The sequence below is a fragment of the Moschus berezovskii genome, chromosome 14 (assembly GCF_049115385.1).
Source record: "Moschus berezovskii isolate FMDL1 chromosome 14, NW_MosBer_1.0, whole genome shotgun sequence".
Lineage (NCBI taxonomy): Eukaryota > Metazoa > Chordata > Mammalia > Artiodactyla > Moschidae > Moschus > Moschus berezovskii.
Genome location: NC_142473.1, coordinates 4,758,575 through 4,780,335, shown reverse-complemented (window position 1 = coordinate 4,780,335; position 21,761 = coordinate 4,758,575). Strand labels below are relative to the sequence as shown.

At 41.3% G+C, this 21,761-nt stretch overlaps 2 protein-coding genes across 5 annotated transcripts in view; one reads left to right on the top strand and one right to left on the bottom strand.

Moving 5' to 3' along the window:
• Positions 1-4,839, bottom strand: part of KBTBD3 (kelch repeat and BTB domain containing 3) — a 69,243-nt gene extending 64,404 nt beyond the window's left edge. For 2 of the 4 annotated variants that reach the window (XM_055422835.2, XM_055422836.2), the window contains exon 1: positions 4,330-4,839. In XM_055422835.2, the coding sequence (XP_055278810.1) occupies positions 4,330-4,794 (465 nt within the window). In that variant the 5' untranslated portion in view covers positions 4,795-4,839. The remainder of the gene's footprint in view (positions 1-4,329) is intronic. The other 2 variants (XM_088842869.1, XM_055422831.2) reach the window with 2 other exon arrangements.
• Positions 4,738-21,761, top strand: part of AASDHPPT (aminoadipate-semialdehyde dehydrogenase-phosphopantetheinyl transferase) — a 30,907-nt gene continuing 13,883 nt past the window's right edge. Inside the window, exons 1-2 of the mRNA XM_055422838.2 lie at positions 4,738-5,009; positions 6,507-6,732. Coding sequence (XP_055278813.1) covers positions 4,827-5,009; positions 6,507-6,732 — 409 coding nt within the window. The 5' untranslated portion in view covers positions 4,738-4,826. The remainder of the gene's footprint in view (positions 5,010-6,506; positions 6,733-21,761) is intronic.

Below are 21,761 nucleotides of genomic sequence, written 5' to 3'. Positions count from 1 at the left end.
AAGCCTCTTGATGAAAGTGAAAGAGGAGAGTGAAAAAGTTGGCTTGAAGCTCAACATTCAGAAAACAAAAATCATGGCATCTGTTCCCATCACTTCATGGGAAATAGATGGGGAAACAGTGGAAACAGTGTCAGACTTTATTTTTTTGGGCTCCAAAATCACTGCGGATGCTGATTGCAGCCAGGAAATTAAAAGACACTTACTCCTTGAAAGGAAAGTTATGACCAACCTAGATAGCATATTAAAAAGCAGAGACATTACTTTGCCAACCAAGGTCCGTCTAGTCAAGGCTATGGTTTTTCCAGTGGTCATGTATGGATGTGAGAGTTGGACTATAAAGAAAGCTGAGTGCCAAAGAATTGATGCTTTTGAACTGCGGTGTTGGAAAATACTCTTGAGAGTCCTTTGGACTGCAAGGATATCCAACCAGTCCATTTTAAAGGAGATCAGTCCTGGGTGTTCTTTGGAAGGAATGATGCTAAAGCTGAAACTCCAATACTTTGGCCACCTCATGCGAAGAGTTGACTCACTGGAAAAGACTCTGATGCTGGGAGGGATTGGGGGCGGGAGGAGAAGGGGACAACAGAGAATGAGATGGCTGGATGGCATCACCGACTAGATGGACATGAGTTTGAGTGAACTCCGGGAGTTGGTGATGGACAGGGACGCCTGGCGTGCTGCGATTCATGGGGCTGCAAAGAGTCGGACACGACTGAGCGACTGAACTGAACTGAATCATAAAATAGAAGACCTAAACAGACATTTCTCCAAAGACACACAGGTGGCCAACAGGCACACAATAAGACGCTCAACGTCATTCATTATAAGAAAAATGCAAATCAAAACTACAGTGAGGTCCACCTTACATAGTCAGAATGGCCATCATCAAAAAAATCTACAAACAAATGCTACAGAGAGTGTGCAGAAAAGGGAACTCTCCTACACTGTTGGTAGCAATATAAACTGGTACAGCCACTATGGAGAACAGTATGAAGGCTTCTTAAAAACAAAATGGAATTACCACATGATCAAGCAATCCCACTCCTGAGCATATATTCAAGAAAGAGGAAAAGTCTAATTAGAAAAGATACATGTACCCTATGTTCACAGCAGCACTATTAACAATAGCCAAGACAAGGAAGCAACCTAAATGTCCATCAGCATATGAATGGATAAAGAAGATGTGATACATATATATAAACACAATATTACTCGGCCATTTAAAAGAACAAAATAATACCATTTGCAGCAACATGGATGGACCTAGAGATTATCATACTAAGTGAAATAAACCAGACATAGACAAATAAATATCATATGATATCACTTACTATGTGGAATCTAAAAAATGATACAAATAAACTTACTTAAAAAACAGAAATAAGCTCACAGACATAGAAAAATAACTGATAGTTACCAAAAGGGAAATAGGGGAAGAGATAAACTGAGACTTGGGAATTAAAGGATACACACTACATACAGAAAATAAACAAGGACCTACTGTATAGCACAGGGCACTATATTCAAAGTCTCGTTTATACACACACACACACATATAATGTAATCATTTGGCTGTATACTCTAAATATTGTAAGCCACCTATACTTCAATAAAATAAATAAATAAAACAAACAAAAATGAAAATAAACTGTTCATGTCAATGTCACCACAGTTTCAACTTGCAGTCAAATGCTAACTTCTCTCCCCTCATCTTATAACCTCTCAGAAGTGTTCACACTGTTAACTAGTTCCCCGTTCTTTTCTGTGCCATAACACTTTTCAGATTTCCTCTCTCCTTAGCTTAAATAAAGAGGCCTATAGCACTGTGCTTAAGAGCATGGCCTTAGAAACTTAGCTCTGAAGACTGGTTCAGGAGTGCTTGTCATGGAGGATAGACACAGGAAGAGAATGTTTCCCTTTCCTGAACAAGATAGAAAACTAATCAGTATTTCAGGTTAGAAATGACTGTGGTTTAGACTAGAGACTAGAAACAGATTTTAGCTCTATTTTAGAAAAAGAACCATAGAACTTTGAGACAGGTCAGATACAGGAACTAAAGGAATAGGGGAAATCAAGATTTTGCAATAGAATAAAAAACTAATGAACACTACCTAAAAAATCACCCAATTTTAGAGATGGATTTCATTTCATACTTTTCTACTAAAACTGATACTTGGGAGAAGTTATGTGATATACCCAAAGTCACAAAGATAACTGGTGATAGAACTGAAAATAGAACACAAGTCTCTCATAATCCTAAGAAGCCACAAATCAGGATCTGGCAAGATGAATGCTCTCAGAAGCTTTAGTCCTTTTGTTCCCCTAACCAATGCAGTAAAAAATACTGCAATACATTTTTGCGTTTATTGCATATAATTAGGCAAGCTATTAACTGCACACTTTATATGTCTTTAAGAAAAAAGTAAAGAAAGTAAAGGTAGAATATAAATATCAGTATTGGTTTAGGAAGAGTAAAATCTATTAAAAGTTCATCAAAAACATTTGCTGAAGTAAGGACAAGATACACAGGAAATCCCCCTTGAGCAGTTTATATTCTAATTTGCAAGATAACACACATATAAATAATTCAGGCCAACAGAAGAGATTTCATAAGATAGTACTAGAATAGCTGTTAAACGAATTGTATAGACTATACATATATATATATATAGTACGCTGTGGTAGTCCTTTAGATTTGAGCTAAGCCTTCAAGGACAAGTAAGAATTTTAAAAGTAGATGGGGAAGGGGATTACATTAAACAAACCTAATAAAGAGTGTCGATTAAGGTAAGGCTCAGGGCTAGGGGTTAGGGAATGGGAAGAGTGAGCTTTTAAAACATGTTCTATGGAGACATTCTCTTTGGTATGACATTTGAGCTGAAACGTGAATGACAAAGAGAAACAAGGAATGTGATGATGGAAGCTGCGGAGAATATTCTGAAAGAACAAGTACAAATAACCACTACATTACCTGCCTACATTAGGCTCTATAGATTGAATACACAGAGCTTAGTTGAATAGTAAAAGGGTAGACCATAATTCCTAAATCTGAGTTTAAGTAATCCCATATATTCTCTTTCTCATCTCAGTTTCTGCATCAGTAAAAATTACTGCATAGAACAAGTGAGATAATGAACATATAAGTGGTTTATAAATTGTAAAAGTCAGTTCAAATAAACAAGAATGGAAAAGTTTTAATATGATGCTTAGCTACATAACGTTAAAAGTAGAGAAATTAGTCACAACCATTGCTGTTATCAGCACCTCATACTTTACCTATCTTTACATTTTCTCTTTCTGTAGTTTTTTGTACATGTTTCATCATCTTTGCCAGACTGTAAGCAGATGATTCATGGGGTCGCAGAGAGTCGGACACGACTGAGCGACTGAACTGAATTGAACTGAAGCAGATAAAGCACCTGACACGGTTTTAGTATTAGCTAAATTGATATGTGAAGCGAGTAATTAATTTTACAGCCTTTTGAGGATTTGTGTTTGCTTGTGTTCAAGATCCCATTTAGTTGGAAATGACTGGAGGGGGCTGATATCACGAAAAGGTAACAGAAACAAATATAAATGAAAACAGAGTAGAACCCGTTTTAAAGAAGACGGAAGTAAGTCGCAGATAACAGTTAAGTACTACTGCTGGCCTTTAGTTAATACTTTTTGGCAGCCAAAGGAAGAAGGGAATTGGCTGAATCACACAGTGTGGCATTTAATCAAGGATGGGCATTTATATTCATCTACAGATCTCAACTGTTCCCTGGCCCCAAACCCGCAAGATCTTTGATCACAAACAACTGAGCAAAGGCGCAGAGCAACTATGAAGGGCTCCTGAAACTATTTAACTTGGTTCCGTTGCTTTTAGAGCCAGGACCCGTAATAACAACGGAACCACCGGCGCCTCAACAACAGAATCCTCAATTTTCTCCCCAGGGCGGTCCGGCCTTGGCAACCGCAGAAACAGCCCCTGGCTCCCTTGACGACCTCGGCACGGCTCCGCTGCTCGCCCGAAATCTCGGCTTCAGGCGGGGGCCGCGCCGCTCCAGGAGTGAGGCAGGGCTCGGGGCCGGGGCGGGCACAGGGCCGGAGGGTCCTCGGGGCGCTCAGGCCTCCGAGGTCAGGTGTTGGGGGGAGGCAACCCGGGGACCGGGAAACAACTCCCGACGCGCTGCGCCCTCTCTCAAGGGAGTCCCCAGCCCCGACGCAGGAGGAGCGGCAGGGGCGGCCGAGGCCAGAGAACCCTCCGCTCTACGGACGATGGGACCTGCCCTGGCCCGGGAACAAGGCGGGCCCCTCACGCTCCCCTGGCGCCCCTCGATCACCCACCTGCACCGCGGTCTCGGAAGTCTCCAGCCCGGCCTCTCCGCTAACGAGGCCTGGCTGCGATTGGCTCCTGCCGCTGTCGCGCTGCCTCTTCTTCAAGTCTGAGCTCCGGCCCGTACGCGCCGCGCCTCCGTCCCGCCCCTCGCGCCCCTGAGGCCCCGCCCCGCGCGCGGTCACGCGCTGCCGCAGAGCGCAGAGGACGCAGAGCGCAGAGATGGGTCCCGGTTTCCGCTCCCGAGGAGGCGGTGGCGGAGCGGGTGACGCGCAGTAAGGGCCGCGGGTGAGCCACATCCCGCGGACGCACGCTAGTGAGCCGCGCCCCGCCCACGCACGCGGCGCCCCGCCCACGCACGCGGCGCCCCGCCCACGCACGCGGCGCCCCGCCCACGCGCGGGAGGACGCACGCGGCGCCCCGCCCCCCGCGCGGCGCGGGGCAGCTGGGAGGGACTCCGCCCGCGTCCGCGCCATAGAGCCCGGGGCGGCGGCGAGGCCTTCGGTGGATGGTTCTCCTCGGCCGGCGACTCTGCGTGCTGCCGGCGATGGAGGGCGTGCGCTGGGCCTTTCCCTGCGGCACGTGGTTGCCCAGCCGCGCTGAGTGGCTGCTGGCGGTGCGATCGATCCAGCCGGAGGAGAAGGAGCGCATCGGCCAGTTCGTCTTCGCCCGGGACGCTAAGGCCGCACTGGTACCGCGGGTCTTTCGCGCTTCGGGTCGGGGAGCAGCCGTCGGGGTGGTGGGCCGCGCAGTAGAGACCCCACACGCGAGCCTCGGCGGCCTCCCCGGACAACTCCGGGGTGTGCCCGGCCTAGTCTCTGCCGCCTTTGTCGTCGCCTCGTCCGCAGAGAAAATCATCCCCTCCCCCGTTGCATTTGAAAAGAGAGGGCCTGCTAAACCCTGAAATAGCTGTTGCGGAGCTCTGTCAATAGGATTTTCCTTATTTTTAAGTGTTAATCACATTTTTAAAATTTCCTTGCATGGGCCCATAGCACAGTCTCAGCCTGTTAAATATCCCACCAGTCTCCCTGTTCGCCGTGCACGTGGTAGGCCCTAAAAAATATTGACAATATCACTTAGTTTAACCTTGCACACCATAGAACTGGAAGAGTCTAGCCTCCTTTTACCGATAAAACCGAAGCCAAGGACGGATGCGGTCTTAGGCCTACCTTGTTAACTATTTAGCTTTGAAAACACTATTTTGAATATAATCGTTTATTTTACGTATATATTTTTAGCAACAAATGGAAACTTGGCTTTCAAAATGATGTCTGCATAGCGCAATATGGCACAGCTTCTGAGTGCCATCTCGTCAAAGACTGTCATTATCCTGAAAATGTCCCTCTGTCAAAGGACTTTTTCGTTTGAAATGCAGACTATTTTTGAAGGCACACTGGTGAATATTTTCGTGAAATTTAAAGTGTTGGAGTATTTAAAAGTCAGTGTTAGAACTGAAGAAAAAAAAACCTGAAAGATTTTGCAAAAGTTGTCTAACTTGTTTTCTTATGTCCTCGGGTATTTTTTGTGATTTTAGACCTTAATCGGAGAGAGACTGAAATGGGTGGGTGTGAAAAAAGATAGGTTATGCCTTGCTGTTGTGGAGGCAAGTGATAAGCACATGTGATCTAGAAACACTTGCACATGTGCACAAAGATGTAAGTACAGCAGGATTGCCCACTGGAGAACTTTTTTTTATATAATAGCAAAACCAGAGCCAGCCTAAAATATCCAGTAATAGCTGGATAGTCAAGTTGTGGTACCTGATACTATGAAATATTATGCTACATTTAAAAATGCACAGGCTAGTGGTTATGTGCAAACATAAAATAATCCCCAACACTTAGATTGAAAAAGTTCATACATGGTAGAATAGTACATATAGTGGGATTTCAAATGGATGGATAGCAAATGAGCATATATTTGGATACTTAGAGAAAAGATGAAGGATGAATACTTGTCAACGTTGGTTACTTGTTGATGGGATGGAGGGAATTGCTAAAGAGGGACTTCAACTTTTCTGTCTTCATAAGCATTTCTTAAATCTTAATGCAGGATATTTAATACCTAGTTTTAAAACTTTAAGAAGTGAGTATTTTAGAAACCACAAAAATAAACTTTGTATGTTATAGGCAGTTTTACTTGAATCTTTAATATAGACAGCAATACTTACCAAATGTTTTATTAACAGGCTGGTCGTCTGATGATAAGGAAATTAGTTGCGGAGAAATTGAATATACCTTGGAATAATATTCGTTTGCAAAGAACTGCAAAAGGAAAACCAGTTCTTGCAAAAGACTCATTGAATCCTTACCCCAATTTCAACTTTAACATCTCTCATCAAGGAGACTATGCTGTACTTGCTGCAGAATCTGAGCTACAAGTTGGAGTTGATATAATGAAAACTAGTTTTCCAGGTAATGTTGCATTTTTGTAATACATGAGTTATTAAATGTCTTGTCTTAGTTCTTGTGCTGTGCTTAGATGCCCAGTTGTGTCTGACTGTTTGTGACCCCAGGACTGTAGCCCGCAAGGCTCCTCTGTCCGTGGCATTCTCCAGGGAAGAAGACTGGAGTGGGTTCCCATGCCCTCCTCCAGGAGATCTTCCCAACCCAGGACTGAACCCAAGTCTCCTGTATTGCAGGCGGATTTTTTTACCCTCTGAGCCACCAGGGAAGACCCAGTTTTATCCCTTTGTCAGGAAGATCAAACTGGTGGGCTTCCCTGGTGGCTCAGACGGTAAAGAATCGACCTGCAATGCAGGACACTCAGGTTCGATATCCTTGGTTCAAGAAGATCCCCTGGAGAAATGGTTACCCACCTAAGTGTTCTTGCCTGGAAAATTCTGTGGACAGAGGAGCCTGGTGGGCTACAGCCCATGGGGTCACAAAGAGTCAAACATGACTGAGTGACTAACACTAATTAACTTGTTTAAAAAATAATAATCTCAATAGTGAAGTATACTATAATCTCTAAGCAGAGATAATATGTATTTGTATTATATCTAAATATAGTTCTTTGTAGCACATTTATATACAGTGAAAAGAAAGAGCAAACAGTTACTAAAATATGTATATTTTGCCTTAGAAATTTGCAGTTGATGACTGTAGGAACTGCTGACATTTATTGTGTGGTTGACTATACTTAAGTAATTTTAATAGAACGTAGGCTCTCTCAACTCCTCTGTAATTTGCATCATCACTAACATCAGTGAGCACTTACTGTGTGCCAAGACATTTTACTCAGTGCTTTATGTATATGTTGAGTGGGACTTCTCGGAAGATAAGTAACAGGATAAGAAGAAAGCTGCTAAAATAAGAGAACCAACATCTTCCTAATTTCATTGTGCAATTTCTTAATCTCCACACTACATCCACCACAGGTTCTTTGCTTGTGTTTCCCTTGGACTGGAATATTTGTGATAATGTTGTGCCCACCTGCATTTCTGCACAGATAACTTATTTATTGGTTAGCTTCCACTTCAGTCTTATTTTAGGGAAGCCTTTGTGGACCTTCAGAGTAAGTGAGGTTGCTTTGTTCTAGGCTCTCATAAAGTATATTTCCTTCATTCCAATAATATACTTCATTTTATAGTTATTCATCAGGATGATTGTCTTCCCACTGTACTATCACATCTAGCACCTTAGCTAGTTTGAAGTAATGCATAATAAATATTTGTTAAATGAATGAATAAGCATTCTGTGCTACAATAGGAAGGCTTCAGAATATGGTTGTGACTCTCATCTCTCCCTTATGTTGAGTTTTCCCACCAGCTGGTTTTTCTCTAACCTGTTCATAAATCTATTACAACTCTATTCTTTGTTCAGAAGGGAGCTGTACTAATTATAACAGGGGTTCTTGACCCCAAATAAGTATCATTTTTTTAACCTCCTGAAATTGTTCTCTACGTTTTGTATGCTCAGGTATGCTTTTCTCAAAGAGGATTTGGTTTTCTGCCGGGTCATAAAAGGTGTATTATGAAAGAACCACTGCTCTAGAGGATTCAGAGTGAGCATGCAAATGAGCCTATAAACTTCACAGTTTTCTGTGTTTCTTTGTGAATTTTCCCTTAAAATCAGAAATTACTGGAGAGGCCATTGCTCCTTAGAATGCACTCAGCACAATTACATAGTAATGGTTGGCTCATCAAGTTGATATCTGCTTGGAAATTATGCCTGTGAGACACAGATTTAATAACAGTTGGTTTAGTGGGCAGTGTTGTGTTATGGTCAATTCAGTTCAGTTCAGTCGCTCAGTCGTGTCCGACTCTCCGCGACCCCATGAATCACAGCATGCCAGGCCTCCCTGTCCATCACCAACTCCCGGAGTACACTCAAACTCATGCCCACAGAGTCGGTGATGCCATCCAGCCATCTCATTCTCGGTCTTCCCCCTCTCCTCCCGCCCCCAACCTTTCCCAGCATCAGAGTCTTTTCCAGTGAGTCAACTCGTCGCATGAGGTGGCCAAAGTATTGCAGTTTCAGCTTTAGCATCAGTCCCTCCAATGAACACCCAGGATTGATCTCCTCTAGAATGGACTGGTTGGATCTCCTTGCAGTATAAGGGACTCTCAAGAGTCTTCTCCAACACCACAGTTCAAAAGCATCGATTCTTCGGTGTTATGGTCAATATTGGATTAACAAGTAATTACTAAAGCAAAAAATGAAGATTCTGTTTTCTGTTAATTATATTTCATTAGCCTTTTTTATCCACCATCTTTTTTCTTTGCTTTGATTTGCCTAATCACAGTATCCAGGCCTTTCATTGCCAAAAAGCTGTTGACATATCCAGTAATGCACTGAGGAAGAGGTATTTTCCAGTTTTAATTAGTATAGTTGCTCTGTCACTAATGTTGAAAAGATTAATGGATGCAACATTATTTCTCAGGAAGTAGACACTGGTTTATTTCACTGGCAATTCGTTGAATTACTCTGCTTCTCAGGGTGAGGAAACTGAACAGGAGACGTTCCTAAGATTTGCTAAATGTTGGAGCGTAAAACAGTATAGCAGCAAGAGAAGTATTGTACTTTGTTCTGAATGTTGTTATTAAGATTAACTAACTTCCATCTCAAGATGAAGTTAGACTTTGGGGGCATCATCAGTATATTGAAAGACTTAGTTCCATTACTTCCATTTTGTCTGCAGGGCATGGTAACCCACTCCAGTATTGCCTGAAGAATCCCACGGACAGAGGAGCCTGGTGGGTTACAGTCCATAGGGTTGCAAAGAGTTTGGACACAATTGAAGTGACTTAACGTGCAAACATCACGTAGGAACTTGTGGAGTCTTTCCTTGTCGCATTAGACATTCCTACTAGGTGCAGATCATTTCCCACCTTCTCCCAGTTCTCTTTGTTGCTGTGGCAGGGTAGGAGAGAATATATCATGGATTAAGAAGTTTTTGGGCTTCTTCCTTCTAGCCAGATGCCCACAGTTAAGGACGCTGTTGCACCTACCACTGTTTTCTCTGGCTAAGGGAGAGTAGAACCTTATACAAAAGTAACTGGTGTATACTTGGCACTCAGTAATTATTTGTTTAATGAATATCCAGAGAAGGAGTTGTTAATATAAGATATTGGGGCCACAGTATAGATAAATTGCCAGTGCAATGTAATCCTAACCCTGGGGGTGGATGTTTTGTAAGTCATCATTATAATCTGCTGTACCCAGTTGGGAAATATTGGTTGTTTTTCCTTCCTTTTCTAATAATTTTAGTCTACCACTAAAGACTTTTGCAGTTAGAAGTATAAGGACAGTTTTGTGACTTGTTCAGTTTTGTACCCATACTTATAAGATAAGGCAAGTTAAGGTGAAAGTGAAAAAGCACCACAATATTGTAAAGTAATTAGCTTCCAATTAAAGTAAATTAATTTTTTTAAAAAAGATGAAAGTTGCTCAGTTGTGTCCGACTCTTTGCAACCCGATGGACTGTAGTCCATGGAATTCTCAGGCCAGAATACTTGAGTGGGTAGCCTTTCCCTTCTTTAGAGGATCTTCCCAACGCAGGGATCAAACCCAGGTCTCCCGCATAGCGTGCAGATTCTTTGGCAGCTGAGCTACAAGGGAAGCCCAAGAATACTGGAGTGGGTAGCCTATCCCTTCTCCAGTGGATTTTCCTGACCCAGGAATCAAACTGGGGTCTCCTGCATTGCAGGCAGATTCTTTACCAACTGAGCTATGAGGGAAGCCCAAGATAAAACAGATAAAGTGTAAAAATTATTAGAATTTGGAAAAAGACCCAAAATACTTTTCCCCATGAGTTTCTACTTTGTAGTTCACGTTTTTGTTATAAACTTTTCTGGATATTAATTGGCAGGACACAATGACTCAGTATTTTGAGATTTAATGCTAATTTAATAGCTTTGAAGTGAGTGCGTCATAGAACTGTTTCTCTTGAACAGTTGCTACCTAAATTAAGAACAGTAAGTATAAAGTAAATGATGGTATTATATGATAGCTTTGGTAGAGTCTGTTTGTTGTCTCCTTCCACCATACTAATGGGCAGCACTGTTTCAGTGGCTTCTTAATTGGTTCCCCTTCTTTACTTCTGTTCTCACTCAGTACCTTGTCTGTAAAGAGTTCGAGTGGTCTTTACAAATTTCTTTAAAGCAATTGTGTTAAAACTTTTAGGTTGGTTCTTAATAAAATTCATTCCTTTTAACATGACTGTGTCATCTTGTCCCTTCTCTTTATCTCTCTTTTTGTATTTTTATCTGTTCTCTGTTCTCCACACCCATCTTTTATTACCTTGAATGTAGCAAATTTTTTCCTGTTCAGGGTCATTTAAAAAATGCTGATCTCTTTGCCTGTTCTTCTTCTTCTCACTGTTCTTGAGTACCGGAGATCTGAAGGCTGAGAAGTAACCAGTTCCAGTACCTCCTCAGAAAGGGCTTTCCTGACAACCTGCTCTTGTTTTCTCTCATGGCCTTTCTCGTTTCTAATTATAACTTAGTTATTGTATTATTATCCTTCATTTATGTTCCCTTCATTAAATAAGTTCAGGAGCCATGCCGACCTAGCACTTGGTGTGTCCAGCACAGTGAAGGTGCTTAGTAAATATGCTTCAAATGTACAAATAATAGAAATTCTCAATTTCACTTAAAATATTCCTTCAATTTGTTGAAAAGTTGGTTTGCAGCTACAGTAAACAGAGATGTTCATATCAGATTCTAGTTGGAGTATAAACGGTTCTCATTAGTGAGTTGTGGTTACAAACAGTTCTTCCTTCAAGTTTTCTTCCTTCAGTTCAGTTCAGTTCAGTCGCTCAGTCGTGTCCGACTCTTTGTGACCCATGAATCACAGCACGCTGGGCCTCTCTGTCCATCACCAACTCCCGAAGTTCACTCAAACTCATGTCCATCAAGTCGGTGATGCCATCCAAACATCTCATCCTCTGTCATCCCCTTCTCCTCCCTCCCCCAATCCCTCCCAGCATCAGAGTCTTTTCCAGTGAGTCAACTCTTTGCATGAGGTGGCCAAAGTATTGGAGTTTCAGTTTTAGCATCAGTCCTTCCAATGAACACCCAGGATTGATCTAATTTAGAATGGACTGGTTGGATCTCCTTGCAGTCCAAGGGACTCTCAAGAGTCTTCCCCAGCACCACAGTTCAAAAGCATCAATTCATCGGCGATCAGCTTTCTTTATAGTCCAACTCTCACATCCATACATGACCACTGGAAAAACCATAGCCTTGACTAGACGGACCTTTGTTGGCAAAGTAATGTCTCTGTTTTTTAATATGCTATCTAGGTTAGTCATAACTTTCCGTCCAAGGAGTAAGCGTCTTTTAATTTCATGGCTACAGTCAGCATCTGCAGTGATTTTGGAGCCCAAAAAAATAAAGTCTGACACTGTTTCCACTGTTTCCCCATCTATTTCCCATAAAGTGATGGGACCAGATGCCATGATCTTTGTTTTCTGAATGTTGAGCTTCAAGCCAACTGTTTCACTCTCCTCTTTCACTTTCATCAAGAGGCTTTTGAGTTCCTCTTCACTTTCTGCCATAAGGGTGGTGTCATCTGCCTATCTGAGGTTATTGATATTTCTCCTGGCAATCTTGATTCCAGCTTGTGTTTCTTCCAGCCCAGCGTTCCTCATGATGTACTCTGAATATAAGTTAAATAAGCAGGGTGACAATATACAACCTTGACGTATTCCTTTTCCTATTTGGAACCAGTCTGTTGTTCCATGTCCAGTTCTGACTGTTGCTTCCTGACCTGCATACAGGTTTCTCAAGAGGCAGGTCAGGTGGTCTGGTATTCCCATCTCTTTCAGAATTTTCCACAGTTTATTGTGATCCACACAGTCAAAGGCTTTGGCATAGTCACTGAAGCAGAAATAGATGTTTTTCTGGAACTCTCTTGCTTTTTCCATGATCCAGCGGATGTTGGCAATTTGATCTCTGGTTCCTCTGCCTTTTGTAAAACCTGCTTGAACATCTGGAAGTTCACGTTTCACATATTGCTAAAGCCTGGCTTGGAGAATTTTGAGCATGACTTTACTAGCGTGTGAGATGAGTGCAATTGTGCGGTAGTTTGAGCATTCTTTGGCATTGCCTTTCTTTGGGATTGGAATGAAGACTGACCTTTTCCAGTCCTGTGGCCACTGCTGAGTTTTCCAAATTTGCTGGCATACTGAGTGCGTTACCCTCCAATAATCTCGCTAGCTGCTTCTCTCCTTTTGCATCTACATCAGATTCAGTTTCCAACTTTGTTACTGTTGCAATCTACAGTCTCCAACTTAAAATGTTTCAACTTTCAATTCAGTTCAGTTCAGTCTCTCAGTTGTGTCTGTGTCCGACTCTTTGCGACCCCATGAAGCACAGCACGCCAGGCCTCCCTGTCCATCACCAACTCCCAGAGTTCACTCAAACTCATGTCCATCGAGTCGGTGATGCCATTCAGCCATCTCATCCTCTGTCGTCCCCGTCTCCTCCCACCCCCAGTCCCTCCTAGCATCAGACTCTTTTCCAGTGAGTCAACTCATCGCATGAGGTGGCCAAAGTATTGGAGTTTCAGCTTTATGATGGTTTAAAAGCAATTCAGTAGAAGCCATACTTTTAATTGTGACATTTTCTCAGGCTAGCCATATGTCCTAATTCTAGGCAGCAGCAGGGAGCCACAGGCCCCAGTCAGCTACAGTCACAAGGTAAACACCCAGTACAGCCTTTGTTTTGTTCACTTTCAGTTCAGTGTTCAGTGCATTTCGTGAGGTATTCTACGCTCCAGTATAAAATAGACTTTTTGTGAAATGATTTTGCCCATTTGTAGGCTAATGTCAGTGTTCTGAACACGTTTAAAGTAGGCGAAGCTAAGCTCTGACGTTTCATAGCTTAGGGGTATTCAATGCATTTTCAATCCTAAAATATTTTCAGCTTAACAGTGGGTTTATCAGGACATAATTTCATCATGAATCAAAGAACTGCATTCCACTGTCATTTCTGATCTACATTTTAATCTGATCTACATTCTTCTGGATTTTGTAAGATATTCTTTGTTAAAGCCTTGTTTTGGGGGTTTTTTGTTTTTTTTTTTTAAACTGGGAGATTTACAGCTGTCAAGCAGCTTAAATAAGTCACACTTCTTTTTGTGCTCTGAACTGCTACTGGAAAAGCAGATGTTTATTGGCAGGTAGTTTTCCTTTTTCCCAAGTTACAGAATAGGTCTTTCCCACTGTGCAGAGGAATTCAGTGGGATCACAACATAGAACTAGTATTTATTGAGCAACGTCTGTGTGTTAAATGCTAAGAATTTGCAGATACAAAATACTGAAAAATTCTATGGAACTCGGTTAAATGAATTTAAAGTCTTGAGGAAGGAACTGATGTCTAAGAAGAGTATGCAAAAGTGAGCTGGAACTTGTCTTACCCTTGTTTAAACTTATACTCGGCTTGCTGCTGGGAAGGAAAGCTATGACCAGCCCAGACAGCACATTAAAAAGCAGAGACTATTTTGCTAACAAAGGTCCGTCTAGTCAAGGCTATGGTTTTTCCATTCGTCATGCATGGATGTGAGAGTTGGACTATAAAGAAAGCTGATTGCCGAAGAATTGATGCTTTTGAACTGTGGTGTTGGAGAAGACTCTTCACAGTCCCTTGGACTGCAAGGATATCCAGCCAGACCATCCTAAAGCAGATCGGTCCTGAGTGTTCATTGGAAGGACTGATGTTGAAGCTGAAACTCCAATTCTTTGGCCACCTGATGCAAAGAACTGACTGACTGGAAAAGACCCTGATGCTGGGAGGGATTGGGGGCAGGAGGAGAAGGGGACGACAGAGGATGAGACGGTTGGATGGCATCACCGACTCGATGGACATGAGTTTGAGTAAACTCTGTCAGTTGGTGATGGACAGGGAGGCGTGGCGTGCTGCAGTCCATGGGGTCACAAAGAGTCGGACACGACTAAGTGACTGAACTGAACTGAACTGAGGTATCCTAAACAAAAAAGCATGATGTTAGTGAAAAAATAGACAACTAGTACTGATTAGTGCTTATATGTAATATTTCAATTCAGTGGTTAAAGATTATTTATTAAATGGTACATTAATCCTTAGAGTAATAGCTTGTTGGCTACTTGAATTTGCTCTTCCATAAACTGCTTATTAATATTGTCTAACCCATATATAAAAGCTCTTTATGTATTTTGGATAGTGACACTTCTTTATTATCTGTTACAACTATTTTCTTTTTTTTTAATTGTATTTATTTATATATTTATTTTCAGCTGTGCTGTTTGTTCCTGCGTGGGCTTTTCTCTAGTTGTGGAGAGCAGAGGCTACTCTAGCCGTGGTGTGCCTGCTTCTCACTGCAGTGGCTTCTCTTGTTACAGAGTGCAGGCTTCAGTAATTGCATTACATGGGCTCAGTCGTTGTGGTGCATGGACTTAGTTGCTCCTTGGCATATGGGATCTTTCTAGATCAGGGATCGAACCCGTGTCTCCTGCTTTGGCAGACAGATTCTTCACTGAGCCACCAGTGAAGCCCCTACAAATATTTTTCCCACTATATTATTTGTTTATCTTGAATTTGGTTTTGGGTTTTTTTTTAATGTATGAATTTTACTTATCTTTTTTTAAATTAATATATCTAACTTTTCCTTGATAAATACTGAACTCTGTCTCATTTGAGAAAAATAAGTCAGTAAAAGATATACTCCAACAATAGGTTGTAGAGTCTCTTAGTTTTTGTTTTAAAATTTTACCTTTTTTTTACCTTTAAATCTTTAATTCCCCTAGAATTTGTGTGTATATATTTTACATCATATGGCACAAAAGTTTTAGCACCATCAGCATAGGATAGATTAGGAATAAACATGTAAAGTGCCTGGAATTATTAAGTACTTTATAAGTAAATGTTAGTCTAAGGTGGTTGTGATAGTTGTTACGTGTATAGAATGGTGTTTCTGAAATAGTGATCGGGTTGTTACAATCAGCCAGGACGCCTGTTCAGGTTCCTTGAAACTATCTCAGACCTCTCAAACTAGAATTTCTTAGATGCAGCCAGTGATTCTATACTCAAAACAGTTTCTCAGGTGATTGTTAGGCATAGTAGTGTTTGGGAAACACTGTATTAGATGTAAATTTATGGAACCAACAAAAAGATTGTAACTTGTCAACTTTTTTTAATGAGTAAGATTATCTGAAAGCCATTAGATCCTTGTTTCATGATGTACAACAAAGTTAATTAGAATTGGGTTTTAACAAAGGTTACTAGAACACAATAGAATTGTATATTTGGCCAGACTTCTGAAAGAAGGATACCTTTTAAACTTAGAAAGGTAAGAAGAACCCATACAGTTAGCGGATGTCATTGATTTCATGTTAAGTCTCTTCTCTCTCACAAATGGGCAGATAAGACACACAGAGGTTAATATGGTTAATATTTCAAGTACTTTGTAAGTATTGCTAGAAAAGCCCCTTAAAACTTACCTAATGAATGGACTAAGGGCTTGATAAAACATTTCACAAAAGAGGAGCGATATATATATATAACAATTACTGCAGCACCCTTAAAGCTAATATTTATTAAGTGCTTACTAGCTCCAGGCCCAGACCATTTAGATGTTTCTTTCTTGAACTACCCAACTCTTTTTTCCCTTTCTTATAGCTTAAGAAACAGCCATAGAGAAGTTAAATAATAGTAAAGAAGTGATGATACCAGGCACAATGGCTGTCATCAAAAATAAATGCTGAGAACTTCCCTGGTGGCCCAGAGGTTAAGACTCTGGGCTTCCACAGCAGGGGGCACGGGTTCCATCCCTGGTTGGAGAACTAAGATCCCACATGCTGTGTGACACGGCCAAATAAATAAATTAAGTAAAAATTTAATAAATACTGGGGAAGGGAACCCTCCTACACTGTTGGTGGGACCTAGAGAATGTCATACTGAGAGAAGTAAGTCAGGTAAAGAAGGAGAAATACTGTATGACATCCCTCATATGTGGAATCTAAAAAGAAATGATACAAAAGAACTTAACTTACAAAATAGAGACTCAGAGACTTAGGGAATGAATTCATGGCTGCCAGGGGGAAGAGGGGAAGGGGTGGTTAGGGAGTTTAGGATGGACATGTACACACCGCTGTATTTAAAATTGATAGCTAGCAAGGACCTACTATATAGCACATGGAATGCTGCTCAATATGTGGTAGCCTGGATGGGAGGAGTTTCAGGGAGAGTGGATATGTGTATGTGTATGGCTGAGTCCCTTCGCTCTTCACCTGAAACTATCACAACATTGTTAATCACCTGTACCCCAATACAAAATAAAAAGGTAAAAAAATTGATAGAGCCAAGATTTGAACATTTGACTACAGTGGCATAACACTAAAGCTGAGTATATGAATGTGTCTGTATATATAAATTAAATTGTTTGCATTTATGTATTAGTTTCCTAGGGCTCCTTTTTCCCTGTATTCTCTCTTGTGTGTCTAAATGTTTCTTCTTAAAGGACACCAGTCATTGGATATAGGACCTACCTAATCCAAGATGATGTCATCTTAACTTCATTACGTCTGCAAAGACTGTTTCCAATAAGGTCACATTTTTAGTTTCTGTGTGGGCATGAGTTTTAGGACAACTAGACCCTCACAGTTCAAACCTGCCTTATTCAAGGCTAAACTATATAAATTATTTTTTTAGTTGTGACCTTGATTAATTGGTCATTGCAGAACACTTCGTTAATATCTAGTGCTGCTTTCTCTAAAGATTTAGCTGTAAGGGGGGAATCCTGTTTTTCTCAACCTGGTTAGTGATTCATTCTATAGAATTTTTTCAGTTATTTTATGTTTATGTATGTACTTTATGTACTTAAGTTCTTACCTGTCTATTAAATCGAAGGTTGTAATAGACATGAATTGTGTTGGTTTTACTTGGCGGCTTTGCCAATTTATGTAACTAATGATTGTTCCATCTTCAGCTAGTTTGAGGGTGTTCTATTCTGATATTTCCTACTGATTTCTTAAATTCCAGTATCGAAGATAAACTGAATCCTTAACAGAGTACTCATCCAGCACGTGTGTATTTTCACTTTAAGTCACAGTGTGGCACTGTGGTTCTTTGGCTGAATATTTACAAAGCTGTTTTCTGTTGCTGTCAGTCTCTTTTTTTGTGGCATATGATGCTCTCAAAAGTATGTGAAAATAGTCATAGCAGAATTTTTTTTTTAGTGTGCATGATCAGTTATGATTACTTTTTTCAGTGATTGTGCTAGATTGCTTTTTTATGTTAAATGAGTGTTTTTACTAGCATGACTAAGTTTTTTCTTTGATTGCCCCATCATATTTAGGTAAAAATCAGAGGACTTCTTGAAGGTTATGATATTTTAGCTTAAAGAAACCAACGAACATAATGACACTATAGATAAGAACAGGCATATCTGTTAAAATTTTAGGTTTTTTTGGATAGTATTCTGTTAAAGCTGCAGTTCCATTCAAAATGGGCTTCCCTTGTGGCTGAGCTGGTAAAGAATCTACCTGCAGTGCAGGAGACATGGGTTCGATCCCTGGGTTGGGAAGATCCCCTGGAGAAGGGAATAGCTACCCACTCCAGTATTATGGCCTGGAGAACTTCATAGACTGTATAGTCCGTGGGGTTGTAAGGAGTCTGACACCACTGAATGACTTTCCCTTCCACTCAGAATATAAAATGGTGTCTTCCAAATTCAAGGTAGCTGTTCATTCTGTTGTTATTATTTATCCTATTTGTAACAGAATCTATTCAAAATAAAACAGTTTATGATTTATTTGTATTTAGTGTTCCTAGTACTTTGGCCACCTCATGAGACGAGTTGACTCACTGGAAAAGACTCTGATGCTGGGAAAGGTTGGGGGCGGGAGGAGAAGGGGACGACGGAGAATGAGATGGCTGGATGGCATCACCGATTCTGTGGACATGAGTTTGAGTGAACTCCGGGAGTTGGTGATGGACAGGGAGGCCTGGCGTGCTGTGATTCATGGGGTCGCGGAGAGTCGGACACGACTGAGCGACTGAACTGAACTGAGTGTTCCTAGTGTTTAAAATCTCCAGATTTTCTTCTGTCACTTTTGAAAAAACAAGCTTACCGTCTTGAAGCTTACTTTCTGTAGTGTTTTACATGTCAAGCCAGGATATACTAGTGATGCTTGCATTTTAACAAGACAGTCTTTATTAAGGGGCTTAAGGAATAAACACCAGGCTATCAAAGAGTGTTCATAGCCCCAAAAGGGTTAGAATCCCCCCCAGAACTCCTAAGATCCCAGTTTAATATTTCAGTGCTTTTGCATGAAATGACTTTACAGCTTTGCAGAGCTATTTTAGAAAGTAACAGCTCTGTGTGTTGGAGAAGGCAATGGCAAGCCACTTCAGTACTCTTGCCTAGAAAATCCCATGGACAGAGGAGCCTGGTAGGTGGCAGTCCGTGGGGTAGCTACAACTCAGACATGACTGAGTGACTTCACTTTCCCTTTTCACTTTCACACATTGGAGAAGGAAATGGCAACCCACTCCAGTGTTCTTGCCTGGAGAATCCCAGGGATGGGGTAGTCTGGTGGGCTTCCGTCTATGGGGTCACACAGAGTCGGACACGGCTGAAGTGACTTAGTAGCAGCAGCTCTGTGTGTGTGTAATCTACCTTTTTAAAAATGTTATGGTCTTTATGAAATTTGTTACAATACTGCTTCTGTTTCAACTTTCTGGCAGTGAGGCATGTGGCATCTTAGCTCCCTGACCAGGAATGGAACCTGCACCCCTTACATAGGAAGGCGAAGTCCTAACCACTGGACCTCCAGGAAAGTCCCAGAAATGATAGCCTTATAACATTAATATGAATACAAACAATAAACATTAGTTGATTCATAAAAATGGATTGTAAAGTTTTCTTGAGAGCCGTAGAGGACTAAGGAGTGGATAGATAAATCAGATGAGTCTGATGAACTTGAAAATAATTGAGGATCTTTGCCTTGAACTGCTGCTGCTACTGCTGCTGCTAAGTCACTTCAGTTGTGTCCGACTCTGTGCGACCCCATAGATGGAAGCCCACCAGGCTCCCCCGTCCCTGGGATTCTCCAGGCAAGAACACTGGAGTGGCTTGCCATTGCCTTCTCCGTTGCCATTTCCTTCTCCAATGTGTGAAAGTGAAAAGTGAAAGTGAAGTCGCTCAGTTGGTCCGACCCTTAGCGACCCCACGGACTGCAGCCTACCAGGCTCCTCCATCCATGGGATTTTCTAGGCAATAGTACTGGAGTGGCTTGCCATTGCCTTCTCTGTTGCCTTGAACTAAAGGACCACATATCATTGGAGGACAAGAGGAGGCTATTTTTATTATTTCGAAGTCGGGATGGTGGGGGAATTATGGGCAATTCTGTGGAAGAGCTGGTTTTTAATATTTTCTACTCTTGAGATAACCATGGAAAAGGTACTTTTGGAGTGGATGATATAGTGTGCATTCTAATTTTTGAGTTCTCATGGGGTTAGTTAGTGATTAAATGCCAGTAAAGCTTGAAGTAGGGGGATTTGACATCCTTTTTCTTTCCGGACATGCTATTGTTTGAGGCAGTTGGGAATGTCAGATTTTGAAGATAAGCATTTTAGAAATGGAAGTTCAGGAGTAGACAAACTATCTTAACAGAACCTGCAGAAGGACTATTTCAAGAGGCTTGCTGGAAGTATTGTAATCATGAAATAAGGATATAGGGCAGTAGAGCATTTAATTTACCAGGTAATAGTTTACATACATTTATTCATATAGTAAACATTTATGATTTACTTACCTTGTTGCTGGGCTTCCCTGGTGGCTCAGACGGTAACAAATCTGCCTGCAATGCAGAAGACCTGGGTTTTGATCCCTGGGGTGGGAAAATGCCGTGGAGGAGGGCATGGCAACCCACTCCAGTATTCTTGCCTGGAGAATCCCATGGACAGAAGAGCCTGGCGGGCTACAGTCCATAGGATCACAAAGAGTCGGACACAACTAAAGTGCCTTAGCACACGTGCACCTTGTTGCCAGATTTTTCTGATAGACCACTTAGGCTGTAATTGTGTGAGAATAAGAACCATTACCGATTTGTTTTTAACCATTAGTTCAGTTCATAATGGTATAATATTTGTACACATTCTGCATAATTGTGAATAAGTAAATGGATGATGATAGAAGGTTCCTGTTTAGTAGTAAAGATAAACACATAATTAGAACATTTTGAAAAGTGTAATATGAAAATCATACTATAATTATAATTTGTAATATATAAACTAAAAATTTAACTTTTTTTTCGTATTTTTTTGTTCTTTTTTTTATTTTTATGTTTATTGGAGGCTAATTATTTTACAATATTATATTGGTTGGTTTTGGTATACATTGACATGAATCCGCCCCGGGTGTACATGAGTTCCCCCTCCCGAACCCCCCTCCCACTTCTCTCCTCCCCTTATCCTCCCTCTGGGTCATCCCCGCACACCAGCCCCGAGCATCCTGTAACATACATCGACCCTGAACTGGCGATTCGTTTCACATATGATAATATACATATTTCAATGCCATTCTCCCAAACCATCCCACCCTCACCCTCTCCCACAGAGTCCCAAAGACTGTTTTATACATCTGTGTCTCTTTTGCTGTCTCATATACAGGGTTATCATTTGCATCTTTCTAAATTCCATATATATGTGTTAGTATGTTATATTGGTGTTTTTCTTTCTGGCTTACTTCACTCTGTATAATAGGCTCTAGTTTCATCCACCTCATTAGAACTGATTCACATGCATTCTTCTTAATGGCTGAGTAATACTCCATTGTGTATATGTACCAAAGCTTTCTTATCCATTTGTCTGCAGATGGACATCTAGGTTGCTTCCACGTCCTGGCTATTATAAACAGTGCTGCAATTAACATTGGAATACATGTGTCTCTTTCAATTCTGGTTTCCTCGGTGTGTATGCCCAGGAGTGCGATTGCTGGATCATATGGCAGTTCTATTT